The 23,850-nt window shown below is 38.3% G+C and overlaps 1 protein-coding gene across 1 annotated transcript; it reads right to left on the minus strand.

Annotated features, from left to right (window-relative positions):
- Positions 1-11,355: 11,355 nt before the first annotated feature.
- On the minus strand, positions 11,356-23,850 carry LOC109416871 (uncharacterized; the record flags this gene model as incomplete). Its single annotated transcript, XM_062844379.1, is given in 4 exon segments — positions 11,356-14,429; positions 15,203-21,051; positions 22,810-23,062; positions 23,131-23,850. Coding segments are annotated over 3 exon segments (1,401 nt in total), but the record flags the coding sequence as incomplete, so codon positions are not given.

The following is a 23,850-nucleotide window of genomic DNA, read 5'->3' on the forward strand; positions in this document are numbered from 1 at the left end:
GCACACGCATACCAAATACGTGAACGATCTGTGAAGGCAACTCTCCACGCGGTGAATGTAAATTACATTCACGCTGTCGAGAGTTGCGTTTGCAGCCTTCTGTTGACTTTATTATTGACGCTACGCTAGTACATTGTTCTACAAAGTTTCAGGTAAAACAAAAATGAAAAAGTGTTCCATACATTAGTTTTTGCTACGATGTTTCTGAAGTTATTCGCAAGTGAATGCAAATGATTGCAAATCTATGATTCCATACTTGGTCTTAGGCCTTAGGGTCCTATAACACAGGGGTTTTCAGATCATGCACCGCGGTGCACTTGGTGCACCGCGAAGTCTTGACAAGTGCACCGCGGCACTTCAAAAATTCTGCATTCACTTCAAAAGTCTTTACCTGCTGATGAAAAAACAAATGAATGAGAACAAGGGAAGCCCACGATTAAAACATTGGTGCTTCAGTGGACGAAGGATAAATTTCCTTGATTTAAGCCAAATTTAAAAAGGAATCCAGCAGAACCATACCTGGCATTCACGAAGAATGATGTATCAAATGACTGGGTGGAAATATCATAACGTTTTTTTTGTATTTTTCATGTATTTTCAAAGCACCAAACATACTAGAAGGAGTATACCTTGAGCATCTTCGCTAAAATTTCTCAAAAGCAATCCAGTCCAGGGTTGAGCTTCGTCTCCAGTCTACAGAATAGTCACTTATTCTGTAGCTTAGTTGGTTAAAGCGCTGGACTAGCGATACTGAGTCGTGGGTTCGAGTCTCAACAAAACAAGTGGTATTTTTTCACAAATTTATCTCTCAATTTGCCAATTAAACGAACTTTGTCTTCAATTGAAGCATTTTTACGTTTACTCTAGACACACTGGCCGACTGGCATGGCCGAAAATAATCAATGATAAGTTTACCCGGAATTCTTCTGAACCCGATTTTGTAACTTTTAACAAATCTTGTAAGAAATGTACCAATGTTTTGAAAATTTATCTCTCAAAAATCTTGCAGAGATTTTGCCAATCAATTCTCCAAAAATCGAGTAATGGCCTCGGAAAAACGTCGCTCAAAAACCATACTAGTCAGGGTTCAACGCAGGGCTTCTCCGATGTTCTCATTTAGAATGCGTCCAAAAACATATCACCAATGTTGCAGAAATTTCACACTGAATCTGCTCAACCCTCGCTCAGATTTCCAAAGGAATTTGCCCGAATATTTCCAATAATATCCCCAGCAAGAAAATTTTCGGTGAACAAATGTGTCACTCGTACTAAGCTCCAACAAGTAATGAAAACAAAAAGCGACAGCCTTTTTAGCAAATTTGAAATTGTATTATTTGACAATGCATTATGACCAGATGCACCGCGTAGAGATTTATTTACAAAAAGTGCACCGCGAGCCAAAGGGTCTGAAAACCCCTGCAACAGTTCCCCGAATTTCATTACCCCGAAAACCATCTTCCCGAAAGTAAATTGAGTTCTCCAAATTTTATCTCACGAAACCTATCACAAGCCTATTCATATACGGGAGAACGAAAGATGTTTACAAAGTTCTTACAGTTTTTTATACACGGTAAATTTGAACACAAATCACTACAACAGAGGCTTTTGGATTGGTCAATACCCTGAATGGTCCAGTACCCCGAATTCCAATGCCACGAATAACCCAATTCCCAGAAGAGATTTTTTTTTTTTTTTTTTTTTTTTTTTATTTATTTGGTAAATTCATGTAACATAAGGCTTGCAGCCTTTTAAATCGCTACAATTGGTAGAAATCGATTGACAAATATGCCTCCATACAATACAAAAATCTACAATTACATATACTCCAATATATACTAGAATTATACTGTTAAGAATTGTTTCAGGCTCCTTTTAAAGTTCACTATTGAAACACATGTTTTGATATTTAGTGGCAATTGGTTCCAAAAGACAATGCCTCTTGCGAACAGAGATTGACTATAATACGAAGAACTATGCTGTGGAATTAGAAGATTTCTATTTCTATCAGATCGCATTGGAGAAATCTTGGAAAACAAATATTCAGGCTTTTTCAAATGTAAAATTTTGAATATTATTACGCATGACCTAAACCTGTAAAAATGTGAGAAATTGCAGCCAATAAGCTCCTTATGCAGATGACTTACTCTCGAAAATCGGTTTAAATTATAAACATATCTAACACATGAGTTCAATGCAAGTCTCATCTTATCTAACGAAGCTGCAGAGGCATTTAAATTAATGAAATCACCGTAAATGAAGTGGGGTAGAAGCAAGGATTTAAAAAGTTGAAGTTTTATAGATGAATTAAAATGTTTGGTAGCTAAGTTTAATTTTTTCAGACACCCATAGATTTTGCCGCATTGCGAATTAATCTGATCATCCCAACTTAAATTAGATGTCATAATTATTCCTAAATTTACTACACGATTGACAAACTCAATTTTATCTCCGTTCAACATCAAATCAGGAAGTGTCAAAGCGTTCCGATTTCTATTTATAAGCATTGCTTTAGTTTTAGCTGAATTAATAGGTAGTAAGTTTCGCTGAGACCAATCAAAAATTCTTTGAAGGTCGTGATTAATTCGTTCACTTAACGAAGCAAAATTATTGGGATCTAGTTCGCACAAATATATTTGAACATCGTCAGCAAAGAGATGAACAGAGCAATAGCGCAAAGTTGTAGGTAGATCGTTAATAAAAAATGAAAATAACAATGGTCCCAACACTGATCCTTGAGGAACACCGGATAAAATATGTTCAAAACGGGATAGATTACCATTGCACAAAACAGCCTGCGATCGATCAGTTATGTCGAATTCGTTTATTTGCACCGCCTGCACCGCTTTGCCACCGGGTGTAGCAAACTTGCACCGAAACCGTTCGTTTATTCGCAGGTACTGTTCTGTTTTGACACCCGATTGGCACCGGTGCAAGAAAATGCTACACCCAGTTTGAGCGCGGTGTAGCAGGTACAAAGCTAGTTTTACCAATACATGCATATCGCTGAACTTGTATCGTGGTTTTGTTTTGGTAGGAATGATGATTTTCTCTTCGGCATTAGGTAAACAGTTTTCTTGGATATTCGTTTATTTTGAGATGTTTTAATTTCCAAACAGCAAATCTGTGCGTTTAAAAATTATTTAAACTTGATCGATGATTATCACGTCTTTCAACTTCTGAGGAATCTTCAAAATTTATCGGTAACATGAAATTTCAAAGAGTTGATTCAACGTATATTTTTCCCATCACTATTTTTTTTTTTATTATCGCAAATATGTGGGTTACTTTTAATGATTTTAATCATCAGAATTTTCTGTCGCATGGTGATCTATGATATATGAAAAAAATTACGTAATAAAGTTTTGATAAGTCCAGAATAGAATAAAAATCTATGAATTCAAATTGGACTTAAATATCACTGAAGTTTCAAAAACCGTAAATTCTATGTTTTTTTCTTACAACAAATATTGAATTTTTGAATTGAAAGTCAAACAAATGTCGCTAAAGAATGGCTAAAGCGTTTTGATGTGAGTTGCGTTTCAATGACGTTATGTTTTAAAAAGCATTTCGTCATATTTTCCTTTTTACGTTGTAGCTAAACGTTTTCTATTGAACTGCCTTTAACATTTTTTGTGTTAAATTTGTGCACGTAGATCGTTTACAATTGTATGTTAGCATCCTTTTTATTGGGCAACGGAAATTGTTAAATTCTAAAAAGTTGCTTTTAATTGAAAAATTATGATATTACAAGAATTGGAAGAAGATAAATAATGTAGGAGTGTTAAAACATTGGATTACAATTTTCAAGTAACATTTATCATTACAAGTGTATCATATACAAGTGGATTACTGAAAACTTTTCAAATTATTAAATTGTATATAGAAAGTAAAAAATAAAAATAATAAAAATAATTTTGTTCATCACGGAAATCATGAAAACATTGATTATGTTTATTTTTGATATCCTTTATTGTTTTCATTGACGCTCTCACGCGTTCCTACTAATACCATCATAAACTGTCAACAAATTGCACCGAAACCGTTCGTTTTTCCGGTGTCAATTGCTACACCGGTGCAGTGCACCGTCGGGAATAAACGAATTCGACATTAGATAGGACCGAATCAGTTTAGTTGCTTCATATGAAAATTGAAATACCTCACCTAACTTCATTAACAGTTTCCGATGGGATACGCGATCGAAAGCCTTCGCAAAATCTATCAGTAACAAAATAGCAACACCTTTTTTGTCAACGACTTTAGCTATATCATCGTGAACCTTCATTAACGCTGTATTGGTCCCATGATCCTGCCTAAATCCCGATTGAAGTGGGTGTAGAAAATCCATTTCTGATACAAAAGTAGAAATTTGAGTTTTTAAAAGCTTCTCTAGAACTTTAGAAAGGGCACATAATATACTGATTGGCCGTAGATTATTAATAGAGTTAACTCTAGGTTTCTTTTTAATTGGGATAATTTTCACTGCTTTCCAACCTCTCGGAAATTTTGAACTAGATATTATAGTATTGAACAAATGTTTGATATATGGTAGTATAAAATGTGCCATGATTTTGATGAAGATAATCGGAATTCCATCTAGGCCTACAGCATTTGATTTAATTGAATATAAAGCTCTAATTATTTCGGTATCGTTCACCGAACGAAACCTAAACCCTTCCGAAACATGTATCATTGACGGTGTCGATGTATTGTCAACTGTAAAATTTGCAGTGAAGAAATCATTAATTTCATCCCCAGAGAATTCAAAATTATTTTCAAAAGAATTAGTCTTAGAGACACCTAGCTTTTTTACATTAGACCATAATTGCCTACTGGACAATCTTACATTAAAATTATTAGAATCATACTGCCGCTTGGCATCACGTATTAATATGTTTACTCTATTTCTCAATCTTTTAAAGTGCAATTCATCAGAAGAATTTCTAGTACGCTTCCAGTTAGAATATGCAGTATCTCTATCAACAATAGCAACTTCGATGGCCCGGTTGAACCATGGATTACTTTTGAGTTTTTGCTTCCGTAGTGGTATGAACTCATCATGTAAAAATTTCAAACGATTATTTAAAATATCCAGTAGAATATCACTATCAGTAATTCCAAAGAAGGGAGTCCAATCAAAACTATGAAATCCATCATGTAAACGCCTCGCATTGTAATTTTTATAGTCCCTATATATGATGGGCGTTTCGTTAGTCTTGCTGAAGCGTAAAGAAGCAAAAATTAGATCATGTTTTGATGCAAATGGCATTGAGACTTGGTTTAAATTAAACACAATTTCAGGAGAATCAGTTATGAATAGGTCTAGTAAAGAACAGCCACTGGGATAAAAGTACGTTGGCTCGTTATTAAGACATGTGCACGACATAGAAGACAGTTTATCACGAAAACGATTTGATCTATAGTTATATTTTAAGAGATCAGTATTAAAATCACCAATAAAGAATGTGTGGTGGTATTTAACGGTAAATTCTTCAAGATGCCCACTTAAAATCTCAGAACAATCGTTATCAGGAGGATTATAGTACAAAGCCAATAGAAAAGGCTCTGAACCACTTTTCACCTCTATCAACATGTACTCCGTTATTGTTGCATTATTCGGTGAGTTATATGGCGAGGACGATTTAATAACTTTCAGTGACAAATTGTTTTTATAATAAACACATAACCCTCCTCCATGTCGATCACGATCGTTCCGCAGTAAGCTGTATCCTTCAATGGCAATCATTTGGTCGCTAATAACATCACCAAGCCATGTTTCAGTCATGCATATAATATCCATTTTACTGTTGAAAAAATTTGCCTTGAGTTCATGAAACTTGGAGAAATTCCGAGCACTCAAGCTCTGTACGTTTATGTGGCATATATTTAATGCATCTTTGCTTAAAACCGCGTTAAAAACTGCTCTAGGAATCAACCCAGACGCAGAGGCATTGATTAGAAAATTGTTAGCCATAGTCAAAATAAACTAGCGTGAACTTTAAAAGAAACCCATACAACAGTTCCAACAGACACAAAACAGTATTATATATGGAGCTTACTAACCTAATTGAAAAGAGATTATTACCCCGAAAAAAATATTTGCCAATTGTCAAAGGAAACTTATGTCTGTGAAAAAATGGTTCAAATTTCCATTAGAGATTTTGCCTTCTTCTGTGCTTAGGATATTCTTTCAAGATTTAGGCCGGAGCTGCCCAACGTACGGCCCGCGAGGACATTTCATGCGACCCGCGGCACGAGTGAAGGAAAGTAATTACTTTTAGCCGGTGGCGCAGTAATTTTTAATGTTTTCCAATGAATTATAATTTCAAAACAAGTTTGACATTTTAATAGAGTAAATAGAGTAAAAACACTACACTTCGCCCCCCTAAAATTCTGCACTAATCTTCGCCACTTCATACATAAAAAATGGAATTTATATAGAGGGTCGAAGACTAGAGCAGTGGCGAAGTCTAGTGCTTTTACCCTATTTTTAAAGATTTTCAATCAGTTACTTTGAGCTTCTTACAGATTCCGGCCAGGAGAAGCATACAATTTTTGCAATGAACTTTGAAATATTTGCAAAATTTTGAGTATTCTGGCTGACATTGTAATTTTTAAAAACAAACATTTCAGCGTAACCTCAGAGTAATTCTATTCATTTTTCATAATTTCCGTTGTTGGGGGAAAAATTCTCATTTATGTGGCTATAATCTCAAAATTTCGGCAAGTTCTGGGACAACACAAAAAAGAAGAATCTTCGTTTATGAATACCAATTTTTACAATTTCGACACGAACTCCAAAATTCTTCCAGAAAATAAATGTAATTTTCTTCTTAAGATTCGAAAAGCAAATAAGAAAAACCATTAGCTTGGCCAGAAATGCTCAGAAAAGTGTCAGGAAAACGTGTAGGATTTTAAAACTTCAATTCTGCCCCGTCAACTGGTGTGGAGTGTAATTTATGGCCCGCGATCGTTAAAGGTTGGGCAGGCCTGATTTAGGCGTTAATATTTAATAAGATTATGATGTGGAGCAAATAAATGTGATACAGATTTTTCCTTCTTTTATCATAGATTGTTTTTTCGTCTTATATTGCTATATGTAGTGATTACTGCCGGTGGAAGCCTAATTGTCACATGTCATGTGCAGTTTTGGCAATATTAAGATTTTGCAGCCCATGACCATGTATCATGGGGTACTACCATATAGGGAAATAAAAATAGGTAGTTTGTTCCGAAAATTGTTGAAAAAATGCAACGCCGATTTGTCACATTCTGAAAAGTGGACGCATAAGTGTCACGTTTCATTGGAAAACCTATGAAATTTTAAAATCGCTCTAAAACAAAAATTAGTGCTCAAATTCAAAATTGGTTGATGTTAGAACACGATTCGGCATTTATGCTTCATAGTTGACACAATTTACTTTTTCGAAATTTGGACGCGATTTTCTCGATTGTCTGTTTTTGCACATGTGACACATGCTAATTGTTAGGGAAATGGCATTCGGGGTAATGTGTCATTCGAGGAAATGGTATTCGGGGTAATGTGTCATTTGGGGAAATGATTTTCGGGGTAATGTGTCATTCGGGATAACGATCTATTCGGGGTAATGGCTTTCGGGATATTGGTTTTCGGGGAAGTGGTATTCGGGGAACTATTATAGGATCCCCTGAACCCCCGGCTTTCCGGCTCCCCTGAAAATCCTACTGACAGCATCTCAAACACCCAGGGGAATCTTCTAAAATAAATTGCGGAAGAAACTCCGAATGAAAACTCAAGAGGAACTTAGGGAGAAATCCCACTAGAAACTCTAGACAAAAGCTCATGAGATGTTTTTAAGAAATTGCTGGACCTCTGGAAGATATTCTGGAATGAACTACTGCAGAATACTCATGGAAAACTTCTGAAGAGTTCTGGGAGGAACTTCATTAGAGATACCAGGAATAACTCCTGTGGGAATTGTGGGAGAAATCCCTGGAAGAACGGTTGAGAAACGAATTCGGGAAAATCCCGGAAAAAGCTCTGAGAGAAATCCCGTAACAACATCTAAGAACTATCCTGGGAGAAACTCGTGTAGAAATCCTTGGAAAAATCTCATGGAAATTTCTTGGAGATAATGCTAGGAGAAATCGCGCGAGGAAATATATATACTTAAGTGGATCAACGTTGTATGGAGAAACTTAAAATTTGATCGTATCAACCCGGAACACAGCTTTTTCAATCTATATTACCGTCCAAAACAACTGTGCAAAATTTGGGAGCGATTGGTTGCTTCCCCGTATTCCGCATTGCGATTGAATTTTGTATGGAATTTAGTATGGGAAAACGTGCTTTTTTGCATTTTTCTCATAAATTGAAATTTTTCGTTTAAAACAATCTAACTAATGACGTTGAAGTATAGCCTAGGATATGCCAAAAAACTTTGCCGAAGACCGAAACGTGATCCGATGCTTGTGTAAAAAGTTATTCGCCCGGTAACTTAGGCCAAAAATTGAGATTTTATTATTGATGTTATTCCTTTACATGTTGAAAGTTATGCACCACCGGGCAATCTGTACGTTATAACTTTTTTCACAAGTGTCGGATCACTTTGCAGCCTAGGGCAAAGTTTTTCAGCATATCCTAGGCTATACTTCAACGTCATTAGTTAGATTGATTTAGACGAAAAATTTCAATTTATGAGAAAAATGCAAAAAAGCACGTTTTCCCATACTAAATTCCATACAAAATTCAATCGCAATGCGGAAAACGGGGAAGCAACCAATCGCTCCCAAATTTTGCACAGTTGATTTGAGCGCTAAAAGGAATCGAAAAAGCTTTGTTGCTAGAAAAATCTCTGCGAGAGCCTTCAGGCAAAATCTTTCGATATTCTGGTTTGCCGGGAGGAATTGCGAAAAGAATTGCTGAAATCTTGAAAAAATGGCAGTAGGAATCTGGCACAACCTCTGACAGGACTTGAATAGTAAGAAAAATATCGTACAAGAAAGAAACCGTTTGAAAAAAATTGAAAGGCGTTTCAAGAGGTATTTCTATAAGTGTTCCAGAAAGAATCCCTGATGGAATTCTTGGTAAAATCCTTGTGGAAAATTTTATTTCCAGTTTCACCCACACCCACCAAAAATGTGCAGCCTCTTCTCGGAGTCGTGGAAACGTGCAAACTAAGGAAGTCAATACTGAAACATTTTACGAAAAAAAAACCGTGGTCAGCACCCTGAAGTGGTGAACAGTACTAAATTTAGGTAACGTTATGTATGAAAAAACGTTGAAATTGAGATTTTGAGCTTGAAGTGACGCACTTTACAGTGCTTGTTGAGTAATTAAACGAATGATATACATATTAAGGGAAAATACACAAGCTTTACTTACTTACCGGTCAGATTAAGGCCTGAGTGTCCTCTGCAGTAAGTAGGTAGGTGTCGTCTCCATTCGACTCGGTCCATGGCTGTGCGTCGCCAGTCACGCACTCTGCGAAGGGTTCGCAGATCATCCTCCACTTGATCGATCCATCTCGCTCGCAGCACAACACGTCTTCTTGTACCAGTCGGATGACTCTCGAGAACCATTTTAGTCGAGTTGTTATCCGACATCCTGATAACGTGACCCGCCCATCGTAGCCTCCCGATTTTCGCGGTGTGGACGATGGTTGGTTCTCTCAGCAGCTGATGCAGTTCGTGATTCATTCGCCTTCTCCAAGTCCCATCTTCCATCTGCACTCCGCCGTAGATGGTACCTAACACCTTTCGTTCGAAACCTCCAAGGGCCCGTTGATCATCTGCACGTAGAGTCCGTGCCCATAGAGGACTATCGGTCTAATCAGCGTTTTGTAGATGGTTAACTTCGTGCGACGGCGAACTTTGTTCGATCGTAGAGTTTGGCGGAGTCCAAAGTAAGCTCGATTTCCTGCCACAATGCGTTTTCAAATTTTTCTGTTGGTGTCGTTAGCGGCGATCACCAGTGAGCCCAAGTTCACGAATTCTTCACCCGCCTCGATTTCATTACCGTCGATAGAAATTCGGGGTGTCGGGCGCGATGATTCCTCCCTGGAGCCCTTTGCCATCATGTACTTTGTCTTCGACACATTAATGACTAATCCGATTCGACTGGCTTCACTCTTTATTCGGATGTACGTTTCCGCCATCGTCTCAAATTTTCGAGCTATAATATCAATATCATCAGCGAAACCAAGCAGCTGAGCGGACTTCGTGAAAATCGTCCCACTCGTTTTTAATCCCGCTCTCCTTATTACACCCTCTAACGCAATGTTGAACAGCAAGCACGAAAGACCATCACCTTGCCGTAACCCTCTGCGAGATTCGAAGGGACTCGAGAGTGTCCCTGATACTCGAACTACGCACATCACTCGATCCACCGTCGCCTTGATTAATCGTATCAGTTTATCCGGGAATCCGTATTCGTGCATAATCTGCCATAGCTGTTCTCGGTCGATTGTATAATACGAAGATTTGAAATCGATGAACAGGTGATGAGTGGGCACGTTGTATTCGCGGCATTTCTGCAACACCTGGGTGGATGGCGAACATCTGGTTCGTTGTAGCGCGCTCACCCAAGAATCCAGCCTGGCCCCACGAAACCTCTTGCAATCGTGTGGACGATCTGCGGATCCTACGCAGAATGCGGAACTGGAGACAAACAGCCATGGACCGAGTGGAATGAAGGCGGCAACTATGTACAGCAGAGGCCACCCCGGCCTTAGCCTGATCGGTAAGGTATGGTAAGATCTTACACCGCAACGCACCATTGTAAGGTGATCTGCCCACGTTACGGGATCGCTCGACCTCAACATACATAAACCCCTTAAGTCAAAATGTAAAACAAATAGCGGACCTTTTAAAGCTTGTTGAGTAAATACAGAAGATTTTTTTTTAATATTTTCATTTTTTTCACATTGTTTATTTTTTAAAATAATATGGGAAGAGCTCACCAATGAATACCCATCCTTGTGTCCATCGCAGAGAAAGTCCGAGAAGAGCTTATCGGCCGAATCCCGCAAAAATACCAGCAGTTGTCCTTTGCACAAGCTCATTAAAACCATCGCGCCAAATAAACCGACGCGAACTGGTAGCTAGCTGCTTTTGCGGCAGGTTCGGAAACTGTTGACGTTCAAGTAGACAAGCTTGTAAAATAGGCTGTCACAGCAAATAGGTCCAAGTAACATTTTGACAACCGATTAGACTTGTGGAGGATTTCAGAATCGTCATAAACCCTAATACCATTTATTTTGGTTTTATGATAGTTTTCAGATCCTTTTATCGCCTATAAGACTAAAAAATGTTAGTTGGGATAATAACCTTAAAATAAATTGAGGGCATGTCATCACAAATTGCACCCGCGTAACGATGTTGCATTTTACTTTTTAAATTATTTATTCATCCATCAATGATTTTTGAAATTATTTTTCGCTATACCATTGATTTTCAGATTTTCCTCATTTTTCTGCTTTTGCTTCGTTTAGACTTTATTTTTTTATCGTTTTATTTGTTTTTCATTTTTTCTCTCTTCTAGTCTTAGGCATTTTTTTATTTAGTTTTTGTTTTCGTACTACAAACACAATATATAAAATTATTAGTTTTTTCCTACTTATAACAAAATTTGTTACTCTTTTGCTTTCTTTTTTTCCTCTTACGTGTATGTACGTGTAGTTTCTTTACAGTGTGTGTAATGTGTTTATATGTGTGTTTAACTCTTTTATTCGTTCACCTTGTTCCACATTCCTTATCTTGATTGCTCTCTTTCCTTGTACGAAAAGGAAACAAAATAATCCGTTTATTAAAAATTAAAAAAGCTTCAATAAAGACACCAAATTCCATTTCAATCACGACCATGTTGCGACCTTATTCCATATCTAAACTCACCGTGTGTACGCGCGAGTGCCCTCTTTTTGTTGAGTGCGAACAGAGGCGTACTGTCACCGCGCATACATTTTTTTCCTTATTTTGTTTGCTTGTTGATTATTAGGTATATATATTTTGTTCCCCATTTTATTGATTTTCTTTTCGTTCAGGGAATTTTCTTTTCACAAATAAAAAAATATGAGTGATTTGGAAACGTCAGATAGTAGACATTTCCCTCGACTTTCACTGAACTGAAGAAAGTTTTTAAACCATGTAGGAAGATTTGGGAGAAAAATAACTCCGCCGGCGTTCATCCGTCATGAGTTTGGGATTTTTTTTCCTACTGCGGGTACAGGAGCGATCCGTTACCGGAACCACGTACCTATACCAAAGGTACGAGTACCAGGGAAAGTGATATGGGCACTTTGAAAAAGACATTTCGTTTACAATGCGACCACCGGGTTCGCGCAAACACACACAACCACAAATGCACATTTGATTTCACAAGATGATTTTGACGGAGTTTTAGATATGAACCATGTTCATGTCCAATATTCATGACTGGCAAAAAGTTCATTATTTCGTTAGAAACCAATAGATTCAATTTCGAGTAGAAAAGTTCACGACATGATGATTCACTGTTATAAGTACTGTAAAATGATATACAGAGTTTACGATGCTAGCAATTCATAGACCATTAGAACTGGATGAACGCAAATGAACCTATCGTTGAGAAAAACAAAATTCTAAAGGTAAAATCTACTTTTTCTTAACCATAAGTTCATCCACATTCGTTTTAAGTGAACTACTTTCGTTGACCTGTGTTTTTTGCCAGTAGTTTTTTTATACGTATTTCATCGATTCACTTAGGATGAACGTCATGAATTTAGAATCCATGATGCGTGAAAGAAGATTAAAAAAAAATCTGATCAGGTAAGCAAACAGCTGAGAAAGTGATAATTACGTTTTGCACGATAACGTCACGAATGAACGTTCAGTTCATCCTTGTTCTTCCCGTCCTCTTCCCTCCTACACGAATTTTGATCGTTTCCGATGGCTTGGGAATCAACATTCGTTGTCGTTCTTTTCTTTTAGGGAGAAAACTGAAGTTAAATTTGTATGCAAAACTCAATACACTAGAATGAATTTGGATGAACTTACCTTTGAGAAAGAGTATATTTTTCATCTAAAATCTACTATTTCTTAATGAATGAAGTTCATCCTAATCCACCACTTCGTCCCAGCTGTTTGTTTTTTTTCAACATGGTGTTTTTGTATGTTTGACGTGGTTTGATTACACTGAAAATGAACAGTTTTCACACGGTTAATTTCGTAGCATTATTTTTGATTTTATGAAAGTTTTAACTAGCTGTGATGGTCATCATTGCTGTAATAAAACCTGAAATGCTACCAGAGATGATTCATCGGTATAAAACCGAACGACATTCGGTCGGTGCTGGTGGCGGGGGTGGTGGCCAAGGCTTATTCTTTGTGAATTTGCGTTTGCTTTATTTTCTTAAATAAATATTCCAAAATAAAACATATTTTCTATCACTTTCCTGTACGGGAATCGTACGTTTGGGGTACCCCCTTCCGATTCGGCATTTCGACAGCGACGGTGTGCCGAGCAAAGTCGTCAAATTTGGATGAGATTTCAGTTGTTTTTTTGTATACATATACGTTAGGAGACGCCAGGCGGAACACAGGGGATGCAGGAAGGGATGTACAAAACTGGTTCTAAGTGATACTTTGCTCCTTAATATCTATAGTGATTTTGTTGTTTCTTTCGGTTCGCAGTACAATTGAATTGATTATTTTTTCATAGTGTGTATTTGATCCTCTGTCGCTAATAGGTTTGCATTTTCTTCACAATGTTTAATTGTTTTTTTTTGTTATGTTTTCTTTGCCTTATTTTTTGTTTTACTATAAATTACTTATAAGTCTTTGGTTTGTCACTTACACTCTTATGATTTTCATTTTCATTTCACGTATTTTTATTTGTTTTCATTAAAGAGTTATATTATTCTGAACAATTATTACTGTTACGCTACCTCATGTTGCATTTTACGTGTTGTTGTTGATGTTGATTCACATATTTTTTGTTCTGTTTTTGCTTTGTTTTATTGTATTTAGCACTGCTGGACACAAAGGGGGCGCTTTCACTTTTGGACGGGAAAGGGAGATGGGAAAAATTTGGGATTTCTTTTTTGGTTTATTTGTCTCTTCAATTGGGTTTCCGAGTTAACCGAGTATGTGTTTCCCATTAGTTCGTGTGATAGAAGAAGGGAAGGCTTGTTATTATGTTGCTTATCGTTTCTATAATGTTTTTCTGCCTTAGTTACGGCACGGCTATTCCTAAACAAATCTTCCAAATACTAGATGTCAGCTTTCATCCTTATTACGAGTAACTTTATATATGTTTATTAAATAATTTACAAAAAGCACTTTTGTTTTCGTCCTTTATTTTTGCTCTGTTTTCAAATTCCTTTGCTTTATTCTGGTTCTATTTTTGCATCCACAATTTTAATGACAGATTTGCTCCAATCTTTTGATTGTATCTCCTATTTTAGTACAGATTAACCCTATCCCGCCCATGACTTCTTTTAGTGTTTAAAAATAGTTTTTATTATTTTTGTTCAAAATGGTAGAACAAAATCTTATTTTCTATGCCAAAATTATCGTTTAAGGCTATTACAACTGAAATATGAGGTGGTGCTCTGGAGCACCACCAGGCATTTGAAGAACTTTATTTCATGATTTTTCTCGTTAAAAATGGTCAAGGCACAGGATGCTTCATTTGACAATCCAAGAAAATCACTTTCGGAACCAGTTTTATGCTAATTCATTACAATTCGAGACAAGTTGTTCTCAAAACCTTCGAACTTTTATGACGCCAGAATTCTAGAATGGGATACAAACAATGATTACATTGGACAATTGCTTATTTTTTGCACGCCATATGCCCAGTGGTGCATATATGCACCATTCATATTATATCAAATTAAGGGTTTAAATACACATTTCAGTTCTTTTCAACGTAAGACTACACAAATAAATAGTAAATCTGTTAAGGAACTATTTTTATTTCAACCCACGAGGATAACTATGCCATTAATTAAGACGTCAAAGTTTGTCATTATTTTTTTGTCGAAAAAATAGCTTTTCGAGAAAACTTTTTTTGACAAAAACATTGAATTTGTATACGCATACTTAGTGTAATGCCTTTAGATAAAGAACAACATGTGAAATCATGATTTACAATTAAAAACATTCAAAAAAACTTCATTAGTTTCAGAGATACAGGGGTTGAAAGTTATGGTGCTCTACAGACACCATGGGCGGGAAAGGGTTAAACCGAGAGTGTGGGCACTGACCGCTAAAATCTCCACAACAACTTTTGCTGGACAACGTGTTTTCAGCAGCTGGGAGCCTAATGCGGATACGGAACAAAGCAAAGAAAAACCAGTAGAAAACATACTTAGAAAACGCCTTCGTAATAAAAGATAGAAAACTGGTATAAGCAATTGACAATTTGCCGCGATATTTAGAATTAGGGAATAAATACAGGAAAAACGTACTTTCCCTTCTTGAAAGGTGGTATTGGTTCGATGAAAATAGATTTGTTTTACTTCGTGATATTATTGACTTGGTTCACTTGTCCGATATTATGTCGTTTACTTGCTGCTTGCTGTCACACAAAAAATGATAATCTCTCGATCTCGATTCCATCAGGAGGAGAGAATTGATGATAATTGATAACGATCGTTTGCGATATGGTCGTTGCGAACGAATTGCGCTCACTAGTGAGTGCCTTGGCGCGAATCAGTACGAATGAGGGTTGCTTTTTTGGTTTCCGATTATAAATAAAAAAGTAGGAACTGAAATGAACACATGTATTGGATTTGTGGACGCCATTTTCCAATGTTGTAGAATAATGTGCAGAGATAAAGTTTTAAAGGTTGGAGGTTTCCCGAGGATTGGGAATAACACATTTTGGCGTAGTAACGTTTGGTCTAACAACAATTACGTTCCATTTTTTTTGCAATTTCTCATCGTAATAGGCTGTTTTACCTCACGCAAATCTGACAGGAAAAGGCCTACTTTCCCACACCAAATCAATAGTGCTGTAATGGTTCATTACAGCACTGATTTGCGTTGCGTAATGAACCATTACAGCACTGTTTTCAGTTTTGGTCAACTTCTTGATGCTTTCTGGGCGCAGTTTTGAAAAATTGTTACAACTGCACAGTACATATAACCTGTTATGTTCAGATTTTCTCAAACATGACTATGAACATCAGTGTGCAGTTTGATGAAAAAATTTTGTTGAAAACTATCCTCAAGGATAATTTATAGAATTGCAAAAAACGTTGCACGCAACTCGGTGCAGAACTCAATTTTTCCAGCACTCGTCGTAATTATCCAACTCGGCAAGCCTCGTTGGATAAATGTACGACTCGTGCTGTAAAAATCGTCATTCTGCACCTTGTTGCGTAAACTACTATTTTAAATTTTGTATTCTTGTTATCCCAAACAACATTTTACTAAATGGCCTGACACAACTTTATGTCGATTGCCACTATGTTAAATGGAGTATGTCAAGTAAAAGGGTCCACTCTGTTTGTCATAATTCCATTTGGCTTAGCATGATGTCATCTGAGAAAACTGCTGATTAAATATCCATTTTGAGATGTTGTATTCTACTATATATTGGTACGAAAGTATACCACTGCGAAAGTTCGCGTAGAGACGTTGAAGTGTTTGGGAAATTGTTGATTGGAAGAGGTTCACATTGGTGTGTGGTTTGCCGTTAAGTTTACTGTGAAGGAAGATGATGCGGCACATTTCTCGGATTGCCATTTTGTAGGCGTAATATAATGTATTGAACTTACTAGGTACCTATGTCGTGAAGATGGAATGAAGGGAAATGGGATGATTTTCTCTCCTACATACTTTGTCTTCCCACAAACTCCTTTTAACTATTCTCAAATACTTTTTCAAATGGACGTATTAACTAGGATTTGCATGTATAGGTCTATTTGAAAAAGTATCCGAGTATTCTTGAAACCCTTAAGTATTTATTTCCTAGAAAGCACTGAAAGATGTATGACAGAAATATCAAAAATGCCTTCTGACTGGAACATCAACATTCACAAAGTTAAAATTTGACCAACCTCTATTCAACAAAGATAAGCTATAAAACCGAACTACTCAAACAACATGGTACATAAAAGTTGATCAGGGGGTTCTATTCTTGCTTTTTAAATCATTCATTCAACGCTTGTGGAAAATGACGACACACCCAAACTGAAAACCGATACATATTATCACGCACAAGGCACCCAAAACACCTTTCGCTCCGCCCAAGTAACCACAAGCATTATAGCATTGCACGAATTAGACTGAATATCAACATCTGCAATGTGAAATGCAGTAATTCCACACTTGTCATGCAACAATCCTTTAGATTGGCATTATCAATGTAATGATGCATTGCATTTTTCTTTACATTAGGGTTCATTAAAAGGTGATATACGATAATTCAATAATTCAGCACTGCAAAAACTGAATAAATGCAATGTACAAACTAGCAAAGTTTGCTCTAACAATACAATTATAAAAACTTGACTCTAATGGTAAACAAATCAAATCAAGAAGATTCAACAACTTTACGGTCAACTCCATCAGCATTCAACATTTCTGGTTCGACTCCGGCCAACTTAATCCTCATTTGAGCCACCGATCGACGACAGCAAAACCTTTTTGTAGATGACCTTTTCTCTTTTCTGTAGGTTGCTATCACATGCTAATAATGATGGAAATCACAATTAGGGGCAAGAAGGGTGTTTTAATCGACGTTTTAATTTTCTTATTGATTAAATATCTTTAGAACGTGATAAATTACTGTATTCTATTACATATGACATAGTCGTTTTAGCTTTTACTGCAATGATTGAGACAGAAGATCAGTTTCCTTTTAGTTAATGAAAAATCTGTTGTTATCACTGCAGCAGAAACGGTCCAAGGCGCCAGCGCGATGGAACTCATCTAGTGGTCTACAACACTTCTGGTTCGACTCCCGACCCGGCGACAAAAAATAATGGTTAAAACAGTCATGTGTGGGGGCATCAGTACCGTCGATAACGAAACGGTGCTAAAAATAGATTTTTGTTTTGGTTTTTCGTGTTGCACGTATTCAGCATGTGCAAATGCAAATATACAGCACATGCATTTATGTTACTTTAGCAATGGCTGTCAGCGTGCTGCAAAATGTGGCACTAATTTGATTTTAGTGGGGCCCTTTTCGACTTTAATATTGCTTCAATGAGGGGTTTAAAGTAATGCAGCATTATATGCACAATTTTAATTATCAATATATGGCAAAATTGATGCACTTATATACGGCTTCGTGGTTACTTGGGCGCATGCAGCTCTCACGTTTGATTATTACAAATATATGATAGGTTTCGATAGGATTTTTTTTGTTTTAATATTTAAAACAGAAAAACAAAAGATAAACAAAAATCGCGTACAATTACTCTAGAACAAAGTATGCCGTAGTTAATTCAGACACGAATGCCACTTAAGTGGTAAAGTGTCTTAAATATATAGTAAAGTATGCCGCTGGAAAATGATTCCAACGTTTAAAATTATGAGTTTTAACATTTTTCTTTTGAAGTCAGTGCTTGAACAACCTTCTTAGGCTCGAAATGGAATACAAACACTTCTTGATTTTGCTAGTTCGACGCGGTGCTCATCACGAATGCAACATAGTATTCCCTTTCGGTTTCTACTTTGTTTTTGAAATAAAGAATATCATAACAGAAAGAACAATCTGAAGAAAACAGATAGAATAACAGAATTGTGTAATGGAAACGCGGATCAAAATTCCCACAATTACAGTAAAATAAAGCGACAAGAAGATACGAGACAAAATTCTACAGCGACACTCTCGCGCATTCGGTGTGTTTGTTTGTAACTTGATCTAAAATAAATACAATATCTACACGGGATTTGATTTGTATGGACAACAACGACGTCGGTGGCGGTGGAAATATCAATCGTTTACTGTTTTGTTTTAGTTTTTGGTCTGATTCGGAACATGTGATTAAAGGGACCACCGTCGTCGTCCACCTCCTCTGTCCGACAATGATATTCCAACATTCCTAATATGTAGTAATGAAAGTGGTCACAGAGAACGTGATTAATGCCCATGCGTTTAGTCACATTATTCGATTGGTGATCCTTCTTCATGTTATGTTTGATTTAGTTGCTTTAGGAACGCAGCTCGTCTAATGTAACACACATCATGTTTAGCACGGTGCTTCATTTTCCGTTCAGCAGATATCTTGGATACACAAACTATCAAAACTTAAAAAAAAAAAACACTTGGTTTATATTGCTATTTCTATCATAAGTTTTTGAAAGTACGTCTATTCAAAGACGGGAACGTCACGAAATCGAATATTATTAAACTAACAGCATATCATCACCTACCCAAAACGATACTTGTTCTTTCATTTAGTCAAAAACATGAGTCAAACTGAGCCTTCCGAAATGGCATGTGTAAAGCAGCGTTCAAGCTTTACATTTCTTGTACTTTTTTCATTCAAAAAAAAAATAAGCTGCCAAAGCTGAACGACGTTCAAACTTACACACCAAAAAATCGATTGAGGGTTTCAGCAAAATTTTGCTGAATTTTGCCGAGCTGAAAGTTTCAGCAATAAATTTGCTGATTTGTTCAGTAAACTCTGCTGATCATCAGTAACGTTTTGCTGAAATTCAGCAAACTTTGCTGAAAGTTCAGCAAAAAATTTTGCTGGACCCTTCAGCTCGGCAAAATTCAGCAAAATATTGCTGAAAGCGTTTGGTGTGTAAGCTTGAATGTGATTTTTTGGTGATCTTTGTTGTGTATCTCATTTCATACGAAGACTATTTTTATGTAACGTTAGCTCAAAAATATTCAATAATTTATGACGTACGCATTTGCAACAGTTTGAAAGTTTGAGTATGCATTCCGCACAGCTTAACAGCAAATGAAGCAACGTGCTATTATTTCAATACGATGAGAGTCAACTGGACGACGACAGCAGTGCCACAAGAGTTGATAAAGCAGAACCGATAGGTGCACTGCAGCTTCTTTGTCGCCAACGTAAAGTGTAAAAGCAACAAAAACCGTAAATATCTCAACGCGTTTTGGACAATCGAAGAATTGCTGTTTTCGTATCGACTTTGCCAACAGTTTGCGTGCCTGGATTGACAATTCTACTCATTCACCCTCCTATAAATTGGCGATGGTGGCGTTGAATGGGAGTATGTTCTATTGTTGGACAGCGCAATTTGCACCTTTCTTTTGAAATTATGCGTTACATTTCTTTAAAAAATAAGGCTACCCTATTTTGGCGTAACACATTGACGAAACTGAATGGTTTCGATTCCATGCTGGCTATTGGCTTCATACATAATCGTAATTTTTCACAGGATTTGTTGTAGTTTTTCTTTAAGGTAAATGTGTTTCAAAGGAGAGGCTTGCTCAATTGCTCAATGTCTGTATGTATGTATGTGTATGTGTAAGTTGTCTATGACCAGTGTTTCTCACATGAAACCACAGTTTTTCTATTAGAAAACAATAGAAAAACGATGGATGAAACGTAATAAAGAAAACATTGTTGAACAAGCATCGAATATTACTAGGTTTCGCTAAGAAACGAGTTGAGTAAAGCCAGAGGAAAATAGGAATCTACTATATGTGCATTATTTTGCGGTTGATCTCTGTCTACTCATCGTCACTCTCGATCTCCTCGACGTCGTCGTCGTCGTCCGACACGATCATCGCGTCCTCGGTGGGGTCGTTGTCTGCCTTTCCAGAAGGACGCCGCCGGCCACCGTTCCGCGAGCTGCTGTAGCGGGACTTGCAGAATCGACGGCGATTTCTTCGCAGGTGGCTAATTGCTTTGGTGTCATTCGGGTTGACGCGGACGTCCTCGTCGTCATCGAACGCGTCCGCATCCTCGTCGTCGTTGTTCCCGACGGGGAACATGGTGGTCGACTCGATATCACATTCTTCTTCGATCAGCGATTCTGGATCGAACGCGGGCTGTTTTAGCATCTCTATCTTCTCCTGCGGGGTACGCTTCTTTCGGAACTCGTACACCAGCGGGAAGATGTGCTCGATGGCGGCCTGCACAAAGGCAACGCTGGCGGCTGTCGGAGAAAAAGAAAAAAAAAAACTTATTAGTAACAGAACAAAGCCAAAATGAGCTTAAGTTAGTCTGTATTTCAAACACGGTCCAATTTTGGAGGAGAAAAACGCAACACGGACGGTAATGCTGCAGCAAGGAACCCGGCAGAACGCTACAAGCAGAAGCGGAAACAGCAGACGCACCTCTTTCGGCAGAAACAGCATCGCCTGGAAGAAGCGTAGAGCAAAGAAATGAAACTACTGTATCGTACCTAAAAACACGGAACTAAATCAGAAGCTCACCCAAGTAACCACGGCTCTGAAGCCATGGTTACTTGGGCAACGCAACCCGCGAGCCGAAATATGTAGGGATGAGGATGGGGGCCTATTGACGGACGGGTATGAGGTGATCGAAAGGTGGAAGCAACACGTCAATCAGTACTTGAATGGCGTGGAGACCACGGCAATGGATTAAACATCTATGGACGGAAATGAGCCAATTCCCACGCTGCGGGAAGTTAAGGATGCCATTCACCAGCTCAAAACCAACAAAGCAGCTGGTAAGGATGGTATCGCAGCTGAACTCATCAAGATGGGCCCAGAAAAGTTGGCCACCTGTCTGCACCGGTTGATAGCCAGGATAGCACCGGTTGGAACAGCTACCGAAGGAGTGGAAGGATGGAGTAATCAGCTCCATTCACAAGAAATGCGACCATTTGGAATGTGAGAACTGCAGAGCGATCACTGTTTTGAGCGTTGCTTACAAAGTGCTATCCCAGATCATCTTCCGTCGTCTGTCACCTAAAACAAATGAGTTCGTGGGAAGTTATCAAGCCGGCTTTATCGACGACCGGTCGACAACGGATCAGATCTTCACTGTATGACAAATCATCGTTACCTTCTTCTTAAAGTGTTCCATATACTAACCCAAAAGATGCACAACTATTAACAATCTCGGGTGGAATCCTTGAAAGTATTAACAAAACTTCCTGATGGAATCCCGAAAGAAAAGGCAACTTCAGAACAATCTCTGGATGATTTACTTGAAGAACTTGGGAGGTATCTCTAGAGGAATCCTGAAAGAAGTCCGTGGAGGAATCGCGGAATGAAACTTTAGTAGAATTCCGAAAGGAAGCTCGTAAGCAATTCTTGGAGGAGTTCTTGTATACTACCGTCCTACGCATAATTGACCCATGTTATATGGGAATCCCATATAACATGGGACAACTATGCGTAGAACGGCAGTATCAATCCCGGAGAAAATCCTCGAAGAAATGCTGCGGAAAAATTTTTATAAAACACTTATTTTTTAAAATTTTGTTTGGAACATTTCTCGAAGAATTCATCGAAAAATGCGACAAAGAATCTTTAAAGAAATTCCTGCCTAAAATAATTCAACAGAAAGAAAAGTGAATCATGGAGGTATTACTGCGTTGCCACAGTGCCGAGTCAAAGTGAGAGTGGGAGTGCACTTCCAAAGGATTTGCTTGGATTTGCTGTTGTTGATATTCTTCTTTGCGGCTTCGCACACACGTACTCCCACTCTCACACGTAACTAAACGGGAGCCCTTACATAACATGGTCGAGATCAGGGGAACAAATTTAAATAAGACGTATTGAATAACTTCTCTAGAGACAGTATGCTAAAATATTGTGTAAATCTCAAAAATACTGTCCTATAGAAAGGACACTGGACAGACTCAGATTAACCATCTTTCCCCGGGTACCTATTCAAATCCTGTAACTTTGAAGCATCTTCAATTCGCAATCGTCTCACTCACCCGTCACTGTGATGCTACCGGTGGAGAAGATCTTCAGCGTCGCTTTCGGGTTGTACAGCTTGTAGGTGACACCCGGGTGCAGTTCCGGCTCGTAGCTGGCATCCTTCTTGTACTTTTCGGAGAAGTTGACGATCATGATGCCCCACGGCATACTGCACGTCCCCAGCACGTTCACGATTCGGAAATTCCTAAACCTAACATTAAAACCTAGTTTCTGAAGGCAACGCGAGTAACGCCGGGCCGCAACCTTTGCCTAAAATGATGAAGGGAAATGGACAGTGATTAAATTTCCGCTCACGGAAACGGAGCAGCCAAACTCACCTGATCTTCCGATGTAGCACCAGTGCAGGTAATTTTGCCCGACGACCATATGGACGCGGTCGTGTAGGGACGCCGCAGTTTCATCGTTACCATTCCGTTTTCTCGTCGGAACTCCACGTTGAAACCTTTGAGTGCGATATCCCGGAGGTTCAGATGACAGCGCACGCTAAACGAACACACCACGTTGTTGATGACAATGTCGATCTCCGGTTCCGCTTCCTGTTCCTGCTCCTCTTCCTTTTCGCTGGCGGCAGCAGGGACGACGGCACCGGATTTTGCGGCATCAAGACTTCCGTCCTCCGTCGCGTCAGTGGCAGTGGCAGGTTGTTCGTCTGTCCCGTTTCCACATTCACCGTATCCGTCGGAAGCGGCGGCTTTGGACCGTGCGGAATCGATGGTGGTGTTGGCAGTCTGGCTCTCGGATACAGTCTGTTGATGTTGATGATTATGAGAATGAAGATCCGGCGACGATTGCTTCGCCGAGCTATGATGGGTCCCGTTTATATACACTAAGGAGCTGCTATTGTTATTCGTTATGTGTGGCAGCGGATGATGCGTTGACGAAAAGGTATGCTGCATTGTAACGGTACTAGTGGTGGTGGGTGATGCTGCTGATGGACGAAATATTGCATTGACGTCTACGTAGGCATTATTGAACTGACTTTGAAAGGAAGTGGTGGGTGTGGCAGTCGTTGTCACAACTTGCTGATGGCTACCGGG

The sequence above is a fragment of the Aedes albopictus genome, chromosome 1 (assembly GCF_035046485.1).
Source record: "Aedes albopictus strain Foshan chromosome 1, AalbF5, whole genome shotgun sequence".
Classification (NCBI taxonomy): Eukaryota; Metazoa; Arthropoda; class Insecta; order Diptera; family Culicidae; genus Aedes; species Aedes albopictus.